The sequence below is a fragment of the Prorops nasuta genome, unplaced genomic scaffold (genome assembly GCF_024137725.1).
Source record: "Prorops nasuta isolate Cenicafe-Biocafe unplaced genomic scaffold, Cenicafe_Pnas_1.2 PNAS00025, whole genome shotgun sequence".
NCBI lineage: Eukaryota > Metazoa > Arthropoda > Insecta > Hymenoptera > Bethylidae > Prorops > Prorops nasuta.
The window spans coordinates 2,874,994-2,893,407 of record NW_027116822.1 but is presented as its reverse complement, the minus strand read 5'-3'; the positions used below and the strand labels follow the sequence as shown (position 1 = coordinate 2,893,407).

At 40.2% G+C, this 18,414-nt stretch overlaps 3 protein-coding genes across 3 annotated transcripts in view; 1 reads left to right on the top strand and 2 right to left on the bottom strand.

Annotated features, from left to right (window-relative positions):
* The first annotated feature begins 41 nt into the window (after positions 1–41).
* Positions 42–1,677, top strand: LOC136781985 (putative uncharacterized protein DDB_G0285119). Its single transcript, XM_066741045.1, has 2 exons — positions 42–1,311; positions 1,385–1,677. The coding sequence occupies exons 1-2, from the start codon at positions 274–276 to the stop codon at positions 1,670–1,672; spliced, it is 1,326 nt and encodes a 441-aa protein (XP_066597142.1). The 5' UTR covers positions 42–273; the 3' UTR covers positions 1,673–1,677.
* A 102-nt stretch (positions 1,678–1,779) lies between these two features.
* Vps11 (vacuolar protein sorting 11) lies at positions 1,780–6,293 on the bottom strand. The gene is made up of 9 exons (XM_066741044.1): positions 6,102–6,293; positions 5,952–6,020; positions 5,691–5,864; positions 5,430–5,626; positions 5,105–5,360; positions 4,882–5,036; positions 3,141–4,799; positions 2,755–3,071; positions 1,780–2,678 (listed from the first exon to the last, which is right to left on the bottom strand). Exons 1-9 carry the CDS (start codon positions 6,114–6,116, stop codon positions 2,311–2,313), a joined length of 3,210 nt encoding a protein of 1,069 aa, XP_066597141.1. The 5' UTR covers positions 6,117–6,293; the 3' UTR covers positions 1,780–2,310.
* A 6,975-nt stretch (positions 6,294–13,268) lies between these two features.
* Positions 13,269–18,414, bottom strand: part of LOC136782359 (zinc finger protein rotund-like) — a 93,604-nt gene continuing 88,458 nt past the window's right edge. Inside the window, exon 6 of the mRNA XM_066741758.1 lies at positions 13,269–17,119. Within this exon, the coding sequence (XP_066597855.1) occupies positions 15,968–17,119 (1,152 nt within the window). The 3' untranslated portion in view covers positions 13,269–15,967. The remainder of the gene's footprint in view (positions 17,120–18,414) is intronic.

The following is an 18,414-nucleotide window of genomic DNA, read 5'->3' as shown; positions in this document are numbered from 1 at the left end:
TACTCAAACGTGAAATTTTAATCTGTTCTCTTTATGACACTTTATGCACTTTATGTTAATAAAGTGAATTTCGAAGAAGCTTATTTTTTCTCTAATAGATACTGTTTATACGTAGGCAATAGTTAATTGTGTTACACATGTTGAGAATCATTAAGTAAGGTAAAGATCATTTTAATAATAAAAGACGAGGAAGAAAGTCTCCAGTTACTACTCAAGCACTTGCATACGTTTATTTTTGGTTATGGTGCCCATGTTGTTACGTATTTTTGCACAATGAGTGAAGGTAGCTCACTTATTGAGAGACCCAAAGTTAGATTCAGGCAATCAGACTGTCAGAAAATAAAATCTGCAAATGTCAGTGAAAAAAAGAAAACTGTCAATTCGTTGACTACACCACAAGTTAAAATTGTAAGTGATGTATTACTTAAAACACCTGTAAGAATTGTACACTCAGAATCGGAAAAACTACCTAAAATTATTTTAAATGATGATCATAAAGATTCAGTAAATGAAAATAAAGACCCTACTGCGAATGGAGACAGCAGCAAATCTAATTCTCTTTCTTCATCCAACTATAATACTATTACCACAGATAATGCTAACGACTTAATGTTAATAAAGGATTCTTGCAATTCTACCAATAAATATGTTCCTCTTATAGATTTATCCACACAGTCCTCGGATGATGAGCCAGTGGAAATACTGTACAAAAACAAACCTAAAAATTTATCCAAGATTAATTGTTCAGGGAATCAAAAGAAGTTGTTGCATAAAAGAGGAAAAGAAAACAGTAATTTCAGTCTAAATAGATTACAATTAAAAGATACTGAAGGAGAAAGAAACACAGGTGATTCTAAAAACACAAATTTAGAAGTTAAGTATGTGAAACAAAGTGAGACTAATGAAACTTCAAAACTAATATTAAAAAAAAGTCTGCCTAGCAAAGTTAAGCCTGTTTCAGTCAAAGAAAATGCCAGACAGTCCGCTGTGACAATTATTAATGCTATGCCTTGTTTGAAATATTCAAATTCTGAAAAGACCAAAAGTAAGTTTAATATAAAAAGTTCAATGAACAAAAAGACTAAACCATTTGTTAGACCAAGGCCATCAAGTTTTAAAAATGATAGTAACAACAAGACTGATAAAGCTTTTGATAAACATGAAGAGAATGAATCTACAGAGAAACAGGAGTCTCCTGAAATTAACTTCATAGTTAAAAAACTAAGTAAATTAAGCTTAGCAAGGAAAGGCAAATTTTTAACTGATCCTGAAATTTTACCAACATCATATAAAAATTTGGTACATGGAAAGGTATATAATATTTTTTTAATAATAGCATTTGATATTTAATAATCATTATTTTATGATTTTTAATTTAAAACAGGTTTCAGCTGTGTTGAACTTCCCATTAGACAAAGCAATTTATAAAGACCTCATAAACATTTCGATTGATGAAAGTCAATTACCAAATCGATTAATTCGCAGCAAAATTCCTGAGCTAAGAGAAAAAGATATAGTACCAAAACTAGAAGACTTTTTCATTCCAGAAGGTACTGAAGAATATTGCACAGCAGTAAATACAAGGTTGAGCTTACCAGAAGCAACGAATAAGTGGGATGCTTTTAAAATTAGTAAGAAGAATCTAAGCTGGAAAAACAGCACAGATACATAAGAGAAATCTCTTATGAAAAAATCTCGAGATAAACATGTTTATGCGATAAAACAACATATTTTTAATTATACACATTTAGAATATAAAATATCAATTAACAACAATCATTTGATAAATGTATGTAATTTTATTTTTAATTTTTTCTTATGATAATGTTTACATGTTTCATATATAATATATATATTTTATAACTAAATTATTTTAAAATACACATTAAAAAATATTTATATTTACAAGGAGTGCTTCTTTCACTTTTAAATTCTCTACTATCGTAAGTTTATGTTTGTCCTCCATCAATTATAATTTACTTTATCCAAAGCTGAATAATAAATAGAATATTTAATTCTATCTTATGCATTTCATAAATGTATGAATAAAAAAGATTCTAATACTCGTGATAGATTATGAATGTTAGAATTAATTATAAAACGTACAAATATAAGCAATAATAATTGATTTTACTCTATATGGATGACATTTGAGAATTACGATAATCCCCTTACATGATCATGTTTGCAATAAGATTTTTCAAAAGACTTACTAGCAACAATTGCATACAATTTTCGTATTTATGTTACTGATCCTATTTTTTGGTAGACCGTTCCGACAAGCCAAATAATTATTTTAACTAACGCAAATTATTCATCCTCATCATCTTTAAAAGGATTCAGGTCATCATTATAAAAGGGATTTAACCTTTCATCGTACGGCTTCTTCTCAAACGGATTTGTTGAAGGTGCTAAAGGCGTTCTAGGTGGGATAAATGTTTTCTGACCAGGGGACGATTTGGGGGTTGTGACATTTAAAATGCGAGCTTCTTTTATAGGAACCGGGGATGCCTTCCTCGAATTATCGTGGGGAGTGGATAGGCCACTTCCTGTTCCTGATATGTTAGCATCAATCGCCGATGAATGAACTTCTGCCTTTGGAAATCTCAATCGATCTTCCGTTATCACAGTACTAGTATTTGAATAATTATCGTATGGATTAAGAGTATTCGTTTTAACTGTAAACAAAGAAAGTTTAGGAAATTTCAAACAAAGTGTCTGATGATAGCTAGTCTATGTAAATGATTTAATTACCCAAAGTGGTATTCTTCCCTTCCGTAAGTCTTATTCTGGCTTCAGCCCCTGGTCCATAATTAGGTTTCGGCTCCTCGAATGATTTTTGTGGTAATGTTTTATCGGTATCAGCGACAACCATCAATGTCTTAAAGACTCCTCTCCCAAAATAATCAGCGACCAATGAAAATGCATCCTCGGCTCTGTCCAATAAACTATGAAATGTTTCGTGCAAATTTCTCGATATTTCATGGGCTTTTATAATGTCTAATAATTTTTTGTTATTTGGTAAACAAGCTGGACATTCGTTCTCATTTTCTGAGAAACTCTGGAAGCAGCTGAAATATAATTAGTAAGACATAATATCTCAACGTGATTGAAAAAATATTAAAAAATGCTCTACTGACTGTTGATGGTAAGAGTGCTGGCACATGAAATGAACAGAAGGTAATTCCAGCTGATGATGACAAGCACTACAACGCGAAGCCTGAAATATCGTTGTGCTATTTTTGATAGTTTCAATCTGGTCTCTAATCTTTTGGGTATCAGCCATATACTTTTCTGTTAGCTCAGTGTCGCTTCTCGTTTGTTCGTGCTCTGTTCTTAGAACGCTATTTAGGTAGCTCCTGACATCACCTAGGCTGCACGAAACGGAAGTGGAAAGAGCATCGACTACCATGAGCGGCGATAACAATTTTTCCTTGGCAATGTGGGACAGAATATCAGACAATAATTGTGTCGGCGCGTCTTTGTTCCTCACGACACTCCACAATGCTTGAATCCACAGATTTGGATCTTGATGACCAAATCTTTTGCAGGTTGCTAGAATTAGCTCGCTATTACCCTCCCTCAAGTGTAGTTGCAATATCTCTTGATATAGTTTTCTTTCTTCGTAAAGGAACAATATACCATACCTAAAATTATGCTGATGGCACAAAACTAAAATTTGATCCTTATCGTAACAAGCCTCAGAGCTTTGAAGAACACGTTCAATTTTTTTCTCGTACTGCGCCTTTTCTGAATCAGTGTCCAAGGATGACCATACGTGTAAGTAATGCTCGATCAACGTATTGTACACCGCAGTGCTCCATTTCGTCTCCGATTTGATCAAGTGCTCCAAAAACTCGACCAAACGTTCAGATGAATTTAGAAACAGATGAATGAAATCCTCTGGATTTGATCTCTCTATTTCCTTCTTCGTTATTCCATCCAATTCACTGTGGTCAACCAATGGTTCGTTCGAAGGCTTGTAATTGGTACACAAAGCCTTTAAAAATTGCGTAGCCTCGTTCGGTACATTCTCTATCAAAACCTTTCCGTACTTCTTCATATTTGACTCTGCTTCCTCAAATTCCAATGTTCCAATGTATTCCAAGGCCTCTTTATACTCATGTTTATCTTCTATTTGAATTCTCAAGTACCACTCATGTTTTTTATATTTCTTCGCTAACAGCAAGGCGTCTTCAGGTGATGCTTGTCGACAAACTTTAATTGCAATTTTAACATCAAAGTCCACCTCACGATCTTTCGACAATATAAATTCCTTTAATTTATCGGTATGATTCAATTTGGTATAGCAATTAAGCAATAAAGTGGTATGATCCTCCGTTGCTTGACCAGCTTTGTGTAGAGCTTGCAGATAAGTAGTTAAGTTATCGATTTGCTGTGAATCCAAGAACTTTCTGATAACGTAAGAAGGCTCCAGCTTCCCTATAGTTTTTATGTATTGTTCGATAGCGCCATTATAATCTCCTTTAGCGTAAAGATGATCCGCATATTGACGGAAAATGTCTATCAGGCCTTCAGCATCGTACTGCTGATTCTTTGCAATCCTTATCGATACGTCGTAAAAATTTTTTTTGAATAGAAGTGCCAGCTTTGATTGCAAATCCTTCTCGTCCAAGTGGTACAATTTTCCATCTCCACTCAGGATGAAGAAGCCTCCCCACTCGGACAAAACTGTTTGCACGGATATCATTGATGCGGTAAAGACAATAAATTTGTTCTGTATGTCCAATACAGTAATCACATGTTTATCCACGCCTGGTGGTATTGGTTCGATGGTGCTGTAAAAAATTTATTGCTTTATTAAATTTACTCTAATCACGATGAAATGTTTACAAAGCATTACGCAAAAAATGAACTTACTTAGGTTTCGCAGATATCGTAGTCGTTGCTCTGGGAACGTTTGCAGCTTCTTTCGCGACGATCACCAAATAGCTTCGAAACCATTCCAACATAATTTTTTGTCCTTCGACGGCATAACAAGGTCCCTTGCCATCCAGCGTATAACAGTAAATAGCCTTAAATAAATTGCAAAATAGGTTAGAACGAGAAAATTTAAAACATGGTTTTGTAGTCAGGTATATACCTTATCACAGCCAATCATGTAATGGCTTTCCTGCATGGATTCTGTTAAAACGCTACAATTTTTACCACAGCCTTTATCATCCAATATTGTTTTAAACTCTTTGTCTTTGACTGTAATATTGTATAAAATCACAATTTCTGGAGTAGATACAAATAAATATTGTTGTTTACTAGTAGTTTTCAATGCGAGTCCAGTTATAGGAACATTAGCGTCTAAGACTTTAATTTTATTTTTCCTTTCTCTCGTTAGGTCTCCCCTAGCAAAAAATATTCTTGTCAGTAATTACTCTTACTTAATGTAATTTAATTAGTAAGAAAAAAAATACCTATAAAGCAAAATAGAACCATCCCCAAAACCAACTGCCATTAATGCTAAACTGCTATGTACACACAGAGCAGTTGCCGGAACTGCTTTGTAGCTGGGAATAGCACGGCTTATCCGTATACATGTTGGATTGCCATGCTTATCAGGTTTGGCTAAATTCCAAACCTTTATAGTTGGATTGCAGCCTGGCTCATCCTCCTAAAGATTTGATAAAAATGTAATAAAGTCAAAGATTAAAATTTTTTTAATGTAAAAAACTGACTCCAATTGTAAACAGGTAAGTGGAATGTTGGACTTGTTGAGCCAGAGTAAGAGTGATTTCGTAGGCCCTAAAAGTTGTGACATCATAAGTCCTATTGACCAAATGAATGGCTCCAGTGTTGTCACCAAAAACTAAATTACCATTTCCACTAGTGGCAGCTGTTACTTGAGCGTTCTAAAAAAAATAACAACAGTTTTTTACCCTTAATAGATATGAAAGTATTTAAATGACAGACGTGAATGTGTGGGCAAGTAAACTTACAGCTAAGGCTTGGGAGATTTTTCCTCCATCAACTTCTTTTTTCAAATCGAAGAAATTGAAGCGTCTCCACTGTATAATTATATTTTACTTAATGTTAATTATCAGATTGAAGCTAAAATACTATTTTGAAAGTACGAGAGAACTACTAACCTCTAAATGGGCCATGGTAACATTTGATTACTTATGTACACATTTGTAACGTTTGTAGCAAATGATTAATGAAAAATAACATACGGTCAATTTGACGTTTAATTGATTAAAAAGTCAACCACGCTCTCCCTTAGCTCCATCATATAATAGATTACTAGTGCTGACTAAGAGATAATCAGCTGATTCAGGGGTGTGTAAGATACATTGCCAGTAATGTATTTCTCGTCGCTAATTGGCATGGAGGTACAAAGTACCTGGAGAGAACGTAAAGTCATACTATGGGCGAGGGGGTTGAAAGGTTAGACGTAAAGGGAAGGAAGGTACAATTTTGGCTGCGTTCATTTATGTACTGCCAGTACTGAAAACCAATATTTTACGTGACATACATTGTAGAGTTTTAGTACTAGCAGTTAATAAACGAACGTAGCCATAGCTGTAATGTTTCTAAATATCATCATTGTTAGCCAATCAGAATCAAACAATCAGCGACAGGCACTCGGCACTCGGCAGTCGAAAGGCTATGATGCTCTCATTGCTCTATTGCTCATGAAAGTGCTGATTGCCGACAGCCGAGACACGGGTTTTACTAATACGATTATTATTCTACGGACATTACCTGCGATCGATTAAAGGACGTGAGAGAGAAACCATTTATCTTACCAAGTGTTTAATCGCATACAAATTTCTAGCGGCTACGCGTTCATAGACTCAAAGTCTAAAATTCCAATTATTGCATTGGTGTTGCATTGCTTTAATTGTAAATTTATATATTAAAACAATGACTCTCTGTAGGTAAAACAAAAGCTGGATTGTGTCTTGGCGGTAACGACATCTAGGTTATGTAACTTTTCCACCACGGGTATATATGTATATGTATATCATTCCTTTCGCTTTCCCCTGCTTTACCAGCTACTTCGATAAAGAGACAACTAATTTTCCATAGATGTCAGCACTTGCTCCAATATGCAATTATTCATTCTAATTCTCTCATCGTCTCGCACGTTTCATTTAAAGATTTAAATAAAAATAACTCATACTAAGTAAGAAAATTTAAAATATTTCCGTATAAGCTGTAAACGAATTATTGGTAAAAAATAGTGAAAGGAATGAAATAAATGACTCCAATCCAAAGTGCCATCGCAGCTCAGAAATTTTCTTAGAGTTATTGTTTTCTCATTCATTTTGAATTGAATGTAATATATAAACTGCGAGGGCATTTAGGAGTTGAATGGTTTAGTTAGTAAGACGTAAGTTCTGTTATATTTATTAAAAAGGACGAACAGTTAGTGTCAATGATGAGGGGGCTTGTTTTGTTGTTTTACAGGTTTTTTTGCGGAGTTATAGGGAATCAAAAGATGGTCACGAAAACTTGAAAAAATCGATTATGAGTTACAATGGTACGCTATTCGGAAGAGCAAACTGTGTGGTGAACAATTTGACACCAGATTTCTACGTGCGCGAAAAAGGGCGAATGATAAAAGGAAGAGAAAAGAGGAAGACAATTTAAAAGACAAACAAATACACACATATAAATATTTTTCAATTGCTCCCTATTTTACCGACCGGTCTCAAAAAGTAAGTGAAACTCGTTGCACTCTATATTTATCAGTATAAGAGGTCGCCTCTATTAAGGTATCGTTTCCTATTCACCACAGAGTTTACAAGAACTAATTAAATATCTTGGCTGAGTAGCGCGAAGTTCGTGCATACGCACACATTCACACAAGTCCTCGTACAAATTTTAAAATGTTTCTCGCGTATACAGCTACGTTCACGTTCTTACGATGTTCGTTCCCCCTCGGATTACTTCTATCTCTCCCTCTCTCTTCCCCCTTTTTTATTTCACCTTTACTGATTTTTTTTTCTGAACCAAAGACAATGGATTGACGGAAGGTTCGAAATCACCGTGGTGTTTTTTTTTGTTATTCGCTAATGCACGAATTTCGGGCCGAGATAATGCATGGCTCCCGCCATTTTGTACGTGACGTGCTCGCGTTTTTTTTTTTTAAATAAACTTGTGAAAGACGGGAGGCTGGACGATTCTCTCCAAAAGTAAACAAAATCGTCGCTTCGTTGTATAATGCGTTGAGATTTAGACGATTATTGGACTTCCGGACCGTCTTCTTCAGCGATGACCGCCAAACTCCTTTTCGATCGGACGAGTTTTCGAAAATAGTCTGTGTGACCACTAAACGACATCCAAAGACGAGTTTGTGTAATATAACTAGGATAATCTAGTACCATAGATGTGTCGACCGCGAACCGCCGATTTCTCCCCCGCAGGAACTCGTCGAAAATAAATTTTTCTCAAATCAAAGAGGTTAGGCGGTTTATCCCCAAGTAGCACACATAGCGCCAGAAGCGTTTCTCGAAAACGTTTCCGGACTCAATTTGAAATGTTGAAACGTTATTAACGCTATGCGTGCTGTGCTTTATTCAAGGATATTTCGTCTTTCTCGTTGCAACTCTTACAAAGCAAACAAACGGAAGGCTTAGGCTATTTACATCGAAAACATTCATATTGCGCTCCTTATTGGATCATTGGAAAAAGCCATAACCTTATATTTATTACAAGTCTATACAGCTAAATTTCAAACCGAGCCTAACCAAACGAATTTGAGAAGACAAGACTTTTCTTTGCTTTCTCTCGTTATATCGAATAAATTTGATAAGATTCGTGTGTCAAAGAATAAGCAACTATACATCATTGGGCAAATGAAATCATAGGTCCAATATTGCTTTAGCTTAATTTCGCCGGAGAATTCGACGGTCGCTGTCTACGCTATTTTCTCTTTCTCACACACAGACACACACACACACATGCACACGCTCTCTCTCTCTCTCTCTCTCTCTCATACTCTTTCTCTTTCTCTCCTAATCTATGTATAATAACGCCTAACTGTATTTCATCACTCCCTCTTGTGCCTGCTGGTTTCGTGTGATTGTGTATAGTGTGTAGAAATTCTCTAATAACCGGCCGCGTGTGCGATTCGTTCGATTTGGCGATTTTCTCCTCAGTCGTGTCACTTGTGCTGCTTGATCCTCGTTTACTGAAGAAACGCATCGCGATTGGTTCCAGGACTTTGGTTGTGGGAGAGGGGATGGTAGCTTCTTGGCGATTGGGGCTGGGGGGAATTGGGAGGGGTTGCGGTCAGTGGCGCGAAAATGCTCATCATTTAAAAGTTTACAGGGTATATTATGCTTAAGCTAGCTAGTACTGTCTCTTAAAATCGTTCAATATGTCACAATGAGATCTCTCTTCGATTCTGTTCTTTGTCTTTACGAAACATTTAGTTTAAATATCTATTTATATATATACTTTACAAACAGGAAACGATCAGATCCGGACAACGATCGGCCCGGGAGAACCAAGTCTTCCCCTTAAAGGCAAAATTACAAGTGCCGTCCAGCACCAGAGAGGATAATTTGCGCTTGGACGAGAATATTGAAAAAGGAATCGTTGATCGATGATACGACAAAATTCTATTGGCTGCTCTTTAAAGGGACACCCGGTATTATACGTGTTCCATACAACTGCCTTTATAATGGCCCATAAGGATGCACTTTTTTTTTTTTTTTGTAAAATACAGTAATATCTGTTTCTACGTAATAGTATATCCCTTAGAGATTCTTCTTCATATTTTTTCATCTTCTCCTCAAATTTATACAATAAAATATCACAGTTCTGTTCGTACCGCGCAATAATCAATATAGTATTGTTTTCCTTATGTCGCTTATGAGATTTTCTTTCACTCTCATTCACACACAGATCTCTCGCATTCCGTAGGGTTCTCATAACCTCGCAGTTTCACGCACATGTGCCCTCTCAATGGATATAATAACCATTTGTAATATACAATATGTAAAAACCTTTATATTTAGGGCTTGCACAGCCCGGAAACAAATATTTGTCGAAGAAAACGTCGAACGAGGCCAATACACCTACACGAATAACGAGCATTGCACGAAAATATTGACAAAGGACCATTCGACACTCTTTAAAAGCTTATTGCTTAGTTTTGTTTTGGTTTCAGTGATTTATTATTGTGTGCTTCCACGTGCCAATTGGTCCATCGGCAACACTTTACACCAGTAGGAAATATATTTTTGCATTTGGACGAACAGATTTCTCCTTCCCTTTTCCTTCACTCTCAACAGAACACCAAATCATATCGAACGCATAATGAACGTGTATAGTACTACTATTGTGCATCATCATAGTCGAGTCTCGAGGATAGCCTCCTTTAGGAGCGAGTGCGCGTGCGCGTGCGCGCGAAATCCATAACCTTTTTATCTTGGTCGGGAGAATTGAGAAATACGATAATAGAGTCAAGAGACTTTAGAGGTTAAGTGAGCAAGATTCGTAATATAACAAATTCCGCATTGCACATTCAAGTCGTCGATCGAGCACAGTTTCTCTCTCGTGCCGGTTCGCTAGCAAACGAAGCCAATTACACCTTGTTGCTTCGTGAAAAACGTAAATGTCCGAGTTTTCACTGACGTCGGGACCCTCGATCACGACGAAAAATCTCCGCCATTGCTTTCCCCCACCACTGCTACCACAACTCGCGACCCTAGCACATAAAATTCCCCCAGGAACGATCTCCGTGTGAATTTAAATAAAAGAGGGAACGTGAAAATTTTCCTTTCTCGGCGAAAAAAACATACTCTCTGTAAGGAAAAAAAATGCCTTTCTACTCTAGTCTGGCGCATGTGCGATTTAAGGCCTTCACAAAAGCATCTTTGGACGGTATCTGTCAGTGAAAGTCCGGAGCAGCTTAAATAATTGTGCGATTCGGTTTTGAACGGATGAAAGGGAAAAAGAACTCAATATCCAGAGAAGGAACAAATCGGAGAAATGAATGGACGAATTAACGCAGGCTTCTCTTTCGAAGAATTACACTATACAGTATATATATACATATATAGATTCATAGTGACGAAGGAGGAGTGAATGGAGAGAAAATGACAGAAAGCTCGGATGAAAGAAAAAACAGAGCGCGTGGGATTAATTTACATTTCTTTTAACGTGACAGTTTATTAAACGAAATCATAATTATAATAATATAATAATAATATAATATAATAATAATAATAAAAATAAAATAATAATAAAATAATAATCAATGAAACTAAGGATAGACAGAAAAAAAAATCACAATTAAAGCGCGGGGTCCCTGGCTCTGTAACCCCTCCCTCCCCCTTTTGCCCTTTTACCCGGACTCCCACCCATCCTTCCCCTCATCCCTCTCACTCCGGCCATAACAAAACAATGGTTTTTCGTGTCTTTTTCTCTTTTTTTTTTTCTTTCTACCGCACTGCGTCCATTCCCATTCACATAGCTTTCTTGCACATTCTCTTTTTCTACTTCGCGCACGCACGCACGCTCCGCGCGCACAGACACACACATACGCAAACATTTACATGGTACACGTTAGACGAAACACAGTCATACACACACACATACACACTCGCAGTCACATACACATGAAAAAAGTCGATCGTACATTGGATGTACAGTCGCGCAGTTAGACACACGTACACGCCATGGTCTTTATGGATTTGTTTAGACTCGTATACATAACGCACACGCACGCATCGTACACATGTATATGCAGCTACCCCTTTAAAGCACGCGATGTCGGGACATTCGCAAAATTTGTCTCGTACGTCATCCGAACGATGACCTGTGGATTTATTGGGATCGTGGATGGTTGGGTTGGGAAATTAAGGGACGAGGGGGAGGGAGGGGGAGGGGACAGAATACATTAATTGGATAATTGCACGATTGAGTGATATCCACTTAAAATTAATCGGGAAACGGTGATATCTGGAGGATCTCGGGCTGAGGGATGCACCGTCGTCCAATCTATCGTATGTGTGTCAATAATCGATTGGAATTTATTGGAGGAGAGAGAGAGAGAGAGAGATATTGTGTGTGTACGTGTGTGTGTGTGTGTGTGTGTGTGTATTTGCGAGTGTAAGAGAGAAGAACGAAAGGATGAAGAGAGAGTCCCAGTAAGATCCACAGGAGACCCAAAGGAGACAACGTTAGGAGCGCTGCTGCTTACTGAAAATCCGTGAATACTCTAGAATGGACGATTGATAAAAAGATGTAGTGACGACATCCGGTGCTCGCAGGGGTTCTCAGATTGCGTCGGTGAAAATTGAACAAAAGTTGCGATTACGCGCCTCACTATCAAACCTCAACTCGACTTAATAACGAACTAATAGTTTTAAACAACTTGAGCAGAGTCGGGCCGTGGGCGGCGGTCCCATCCCCTCCCCCCTCCCCCTCCTCCTCCTGCCCGGCTCTCAACCGAATACCACCCTCTCCTCCGACGACCCCTGCGCGACGAGAACTCCTCGTCTCTCGCGGGAGGAATGGAAAAAAAACGAGAGAATTTTTCCAAAATTGCATATTCTCTCGAGACTATTTTCTGCAAATGCTTTCTTTCCCAGGCCAATGCGGGATTTTTAAAAATCGCTTTGAAAATTCATTTGACTGGTAGTATGCGTGTGTATATATATATATATATATACACATATATAAATGCACACACATATATCCTCGTATAAATACACATGGTACATATACGTAATATATTTATAAATGGTTAAAAACAAAAATTGGAAGTAAGAGACGATCCATCAACGAGCAGGGGGTCCCGTAGGATGCGGAGGAAACCTGGGATTGATAGTTGGCACGCCCAGCGACGTAACAAGAAAAATTATCTACAGAGTGTGCTTCGCTTCCTAAAACTTCGCGCGTCCCTCGGATGTTATTCTCGCACGCGTTTTCTCCTTTCCTATCAAATTGAATTCGGTCTCGCCCTTTGACCTTGAAAGTCCACGACGGTCGATTGCAAGGATTCTAGAGACGAAAGAGGAAAAAAAAACAGCTAATCCGTCGAGGGGAGACTATCGAGGTCACGGGCGGGATCGGAAAGAAAATTCGACGAATTTTTTCGGACAGTCGCTCGTCTGTTCCTAATATTTGTTTACCCCCCCCCCCCCTTCTATATCCCCCCTAAATAACTCGTTTCTCGCCATTAGACAAGGTACTTAGAATATCTTCTCAGTAAAGTCTATATTCTTCTTTTACCTTACACACCTACCAAATATGAATTAATTAATTCATCAATTAATTAATAATAATAATAATAATAATAATAATAATAATAATATTTATTTATATATATATAGAGATTTTTATATATATATATATTTATATATTTATATAATAGCTATATACAAAGGAGGTTCTCCCAACTAAAAACGCGACACCATAATAAACTTCCACGTTTATTTCTCGCCTTCTTTCTCTCTCTCTCTCTCTCTCCCTATTAATTCTCTCTTTATTAGTTAACTCTCTATTAGTTGTTACTTTCGCATATTATTTCTACGTGGCACCGTCGACCTACGCTAATTGTCTCTTTTCGCTTGTTCCACGCACACCTCATTCGTTCAGTTTTTCTCGTTTCTTTTCGTTTTAGCCCATTTGCTCTTCATATCTCGTTTACACACTCACTCTCGCTGTATCTCTCATTCGCACGTTTCGTGCCCTCGCAATGTGTACGCGTGTTTAATTATGTGCCACTTGTTCCTTTCCCCTAATTTGTCCAGCAGTCCCGGGGCTGGAAGCGTTCGCCTTCCTCCACGTACACACAGCATAGTAATTAATAATAATAGCGTGCTGTACCATTTTGGAAAAAGGTACTTTTCACTCGTTCGCGATCTCTCCTCTCTTGCTCGCTCTCTCACACACACACACACACACACACACACGTTATCTCTGTCGGTCCATCTATCAAACGTGTCCATCTTCCCACACTTTCTCTATCATCCCCTCTCGTTCCATTTCTCTCTGTCTAGTAAGTACAGTTGGCGCAAATTACGGAAATTAAGAGTAAAAACAGGAAGCTAGAGCGAACTTAAACATTACAAGATTAGGGAGATCTTGGTTTAACGCTGCGAGGAACGAGCTGTCGATCCACACGATATAAAACGAAAAAAGATTCGAAATTTACAATTTTTTAAAACACTTCTCTTACGTCGATCCTTGCACGCGAGATTCGCTCTCGAGGAAAATGAAGAAAATCCATGGGAAATTCTTCGATCGTCCAGATTTTAATTTTTTAGCATCGAGTCTCGAAAGGAAATCGCGTATACGTATCGAAATAAAATTTGAACGTTGGGAAATATACGTACACCGGTACGCACAGATTAGGAGTGTGGAGAGAAATTTCTGCGCGAGCTCGGGAGGAGAACGAGCGAGGGACTGAGGTGACGACGGTACCAGGGAAGGATCGCTGGACTTTCGATGCTAACGCAAGATAAAAGATTTTCCTGGTGAATTTTTGTACGAGTAAACGAATCGAGAGCCCGTTCCAAACGCTCGGAACTTTATTCGAGGAAAATGGAGGTGGAGTTGGGGCAAAGTGGAGCCGTTCTCATCGAGGCTGGAAGTCCGTTAAAAATCTTCGACGGCTTTCGAAAAAAAAGTGTAAAAAAAGTAAAAATTAAGAAAACCGAAAAAAAGGAAATGAAACATAATTTTCATTGTTGGAAGAAGAAATCCATGAGTATATAATCGTCGCGTAGAATTCTCGCTCGGAGAATTGGTACGCGCGGTGCGTGTTGTACAACCGGAAGTACCAAAACGGTACCGTCTCGCGCGATACCGAAAACTAAACTGCATAAAAAGGCGGAAAGAGGTGAGATTCTTAATAACGCGGGCAAAAAGTTTCGTTGAGAGGCGTCCCGTTCTCGCGCTCCCTCTTCTCATCTCAATCTCTGTATCACACGCACACATAAACACACACACACACACACACACACACACACACACATACACGCACACGCACACTCGCTGTAAGGTTAAACCGAAGCAAGGAGTAGCGGTGTAGTCGCTGGACGAAAGGATAAAATCGACATTGATCGTTTAAAAACAACAGCAGGTCCCCCAACGCTGCCAGAGCTTTAAAATTCTCGGGAGAGTCTCGCATCGGTAGAATTTTCAAGTGTTTCTCAAACTTAACATCATGGGCGCTTAGTCACGTGTTCGCAACGTTCTCCCATATAATCGTAACGCACGCAGGATTGTGTGTGGACCAGTAAAACGCAAGATCCTCGAGAACATTGAAGGATTCCTGAGGATAGCGCAAGATTCTCGAGAACGCAGCAGAATACCTAAGGATAACGTAAGATTCTCGAGAAGATTGCGGGATTCCTGAGGATAACGCAGGATTCTTTAAATTATCGCATGATTCCTAAGGATAGAAGGCTCGCTAGGTCTTATAAAGAAAGAAAGAAAGAAAGAAGGAAGGAAGGAAGGAAGGAAGGAAGGAAAGAAGGAAGGACGAAGAAGAATGAAGAGAGCAGAGTAGTATATATCGCATGATGAGAGACACGCAAGGATGGTCCATAAGAGAAACCCGAAAGCGGAGCAGAACAAGAGAGTCCCTGATTACAGAAGATTTCTATCAAGGTTTTTTCGGTCGGAGAGACAAGAAGAAGAAGAACGTATATATATATATATATATATATATATATATATAGCGTGTATCCATCTATACAAAGATGTGGGTAAGAGTGGAGCAGAGGGGTGGTGGTGGGGATTGTCGCGCTTCGAAAGAGTCTTCGTCGTGGTCCTCTTCTTGCGTCGCTGCGGTGACGATGATCCAGCCGGGGAGGATGCGGGTAAAAGCCCGTTTGGTGAGAGAAGGAGGAGGGGTTGCGCGGTTGTAGAGCAGCTCTCTTCGTTATTGGTAATGAGGGTCGTGTGGCTGCTGTGTCGAGATCCGATGCGAGCAGAAGAGTCTTCCACGGGTGCGGATATCCTCCTCCTTCGGAGGAAGAAGGTCCTACTGCTTCTCCTTGAGTCCACCGAGCAGCGCGTGGCTCTCCATGCTGGCGCTGAGGTTGCTGAGATTGCTAAGATTGCCAAGGTTACCGAGATTGCCGAGGTTCCCGAGATTGGGCTGATGAGCGTAGTTCCTGATCTGGTGGAGGCTGATCAGCTGATTGGGGAAGGACGTGGCGTTCTGGTTAGCGGTGGTACCGGGCGTTATGCCCGCGGAGGAGGAGTTGGGCGAGGCCTTCTGAGAGTTGAAGGCCTCGTAGAGGTAGGGCCTCGAGGCTGGATGATGACTTCCGGGATAGTGGAGGTGGTTCAGGGGATTGAGAGGGTGCTGCATGGAGGATATGGAGTTTATGGAGATGGAGGATATCGGCGTGAAGGCCGAGCTACTGTTGGGATGATGATTGCCGGGTTGAGGGGTCTGCTGCCTCGAGTCGTTCTCCAGGGAATCCGTAGGCCTGTGGCCGTGTCCAGGTAGGAGCATCTCGGGATTCTGGTTCTGATGATAGTCGGCGTGGTGGTGGGGCAATCTGTCGTGGAGCTCGCTGATGACCGAGTCAGGGCTGACCTTGGGCCAGTAGTGATCCTGATGGTGGGCCGCCGCGGCCATGGCGTGGATGGAGGGCCTGAGGCCGGTGCCGATGATCGGTGGTCTCTTGTCGGTCCTCTCGGCGTGCTTCTGCATGTGCTTCGCCAGATAGGTCTCCTGGGTGTAACTCTTGCCGCAATACTGGCAGATGTGCGTCTTGAGATGCTTTGACTCCTTGTGCTTGGGTATGTGCTCGAGGAGGCTCGGCTCGTCGGAGAAGCACTTGTAGCAGGAGTTGCACTTGTAGGGCTTGTCCGTCTGGTGACATCTAGAGTGGCTCTGCAGGTTGCTCAGCTGGCTGAATGCCTTGGTGCAGCCTGGATGCCTGCACTTGTAAGGCTTGTCGCCCGTGTGCGTGCGAATGTGCTGCTGTAGGTGGCTCAGCTGCGTGAACTTCCGCTGGCAGATCTCGCAGCGGTAGGGCTTGATGCCCAGGTGGATCCTGGTGTGCTGCGACAGGTACGATGAGTTGGCGAACGCCTTCGAGCACTGCGTGCACTTGTACGGTTTTGCCTCTCGCATGTGGATCTGCGTGTGCAGTTGAAGATCCGCTTTGCTACCGAAGATCTGTAATCAGGTAAATTTGCCATTCGTCAAGATATTTGTCTCCACACACGCGCAGACACATGTTTATATTTATATAATAAAATGGAGAAAAAAATATATATATATATATTTGTAGCGCAAGGAAACTCGAAGAGTTAATGAGAGCGATTTTATCTGGTCTCCGAGAGAGAGAGAGAGAGAGAGAGAGAGAGAGAGAGAGAGAGAGCCACTCGAGTGTAGCAACGAGAAGCTGCGATATAGTTTCTAGGCTATATACTTTGCTCGTGTTGTTGAGCCGAGGTATAAGGTAAGGTTGGATCGAGGCAGGAAGAAGGAGACGGAGCTATGCTTGAAAGGAATGGAGAGGATCGTATGCGGTAGCCAGCCAGTGGAGAGCAGTCAGTCGGCTACTCTCAGGTATGGCCCCAGGCTAGGCCGTGATAGACAAGGTCAGCCTCTCTCGCTCGATTATATATACTGACAAGCCTCGCTAGCTCGCATTTATTTATTTATAAAGACGCTAATGCGCGCTGTCGTCCAACGTCCAGAGTCTCGCTCAACCTATATATATATATATATATATATAGAGAGAGAGAGAGAGAGAGGGAAAAGAAAAATGTCCAAATTGGCAAAATTCGCAGAGCACCTTTGAGAGCGATACGAGAAAAATTCTCTCGATTCGTCAATGATACGTCTTTTCTTCGAGAGGGAATAGTGAGAGGGGGAGGGGGGGGGGGGAGGTATGACCTTGGTGGAAGGAATCGAGCGTGGCCGGAACGCAATAATTCCAATTGATAAATGATTTCAGCACGACTCGTGGTCTTGCGAAATGGCATTGGTCGTTCAACGCGCCTGGGAGAATTGACGCGTTCGATAAGAGAGGAGAGGGAGGGGGAGGGAGAGGGGGATCCAAAAGCGAGGATCCATAACTGCGATCTGTAACGCGCTTGAAAGTGATTTTCCCAGTGGAAATGACGCGTTCGCTTTATAAGCCGCTTACGAGAAGACGCGGTGGTGATTACGTAAAACCGGACGGCTTCCTTTCGCCGGCCGGACACACCCGAGAGGATCCGACTGGGAAGGAGCAAAATATCCTCGCTGTGGGAATAAATTAGAGCGAGCCTTGTCTCTCCGCAACGCTTGTAACGACGCGATATAAACGGCTTTATTGCTCCATTAAAACTAAGCTTGTTTATATTTACCCCCTCCACACCTCTCCCTTCGGTTCTCCCCCCTCCCCCCCCCCCACCCACCAAGACTCGTTTTTATCCCAACGCTGATTTCTTAGCTCGAATAATTAATTAACCCCTCGGCCC

Excerpts from the sequence above, each read along its gene's own strand:
- LOC136781985 (XM_066741045.1), top strand. The coding sequence starts at position 274 with ATGAGTGAAGGTAGCTCACTTATTGAGAGACCCAAAGTTAGATTCAGG. Across the intron at positions 1,312-1,384 it reads AAAATTTGGTACATGGAAAG|GTTTCAGCTGTGTTGAACTT; the intron begins GTATATAATATT and ends AATTTAAAACAG.
- Vps11 (XM_066741044.1), bottom strand. Across the intron at positions 5,627-5,690 it reads CTTACCTGTTTACAATTGGA|GAGGATGAGCCAGGCTGCAA; the intron begins GTCAGTTTTTTA and ends TCAAATCTTTAG. Across the intron at positions 5,037-5,104 it reads ACATGATTGGCTGTGATAAG|GCTATTTACTGTTATACGCT; the intron begins GTATATACCTGA and ends AATTTATTTAAG.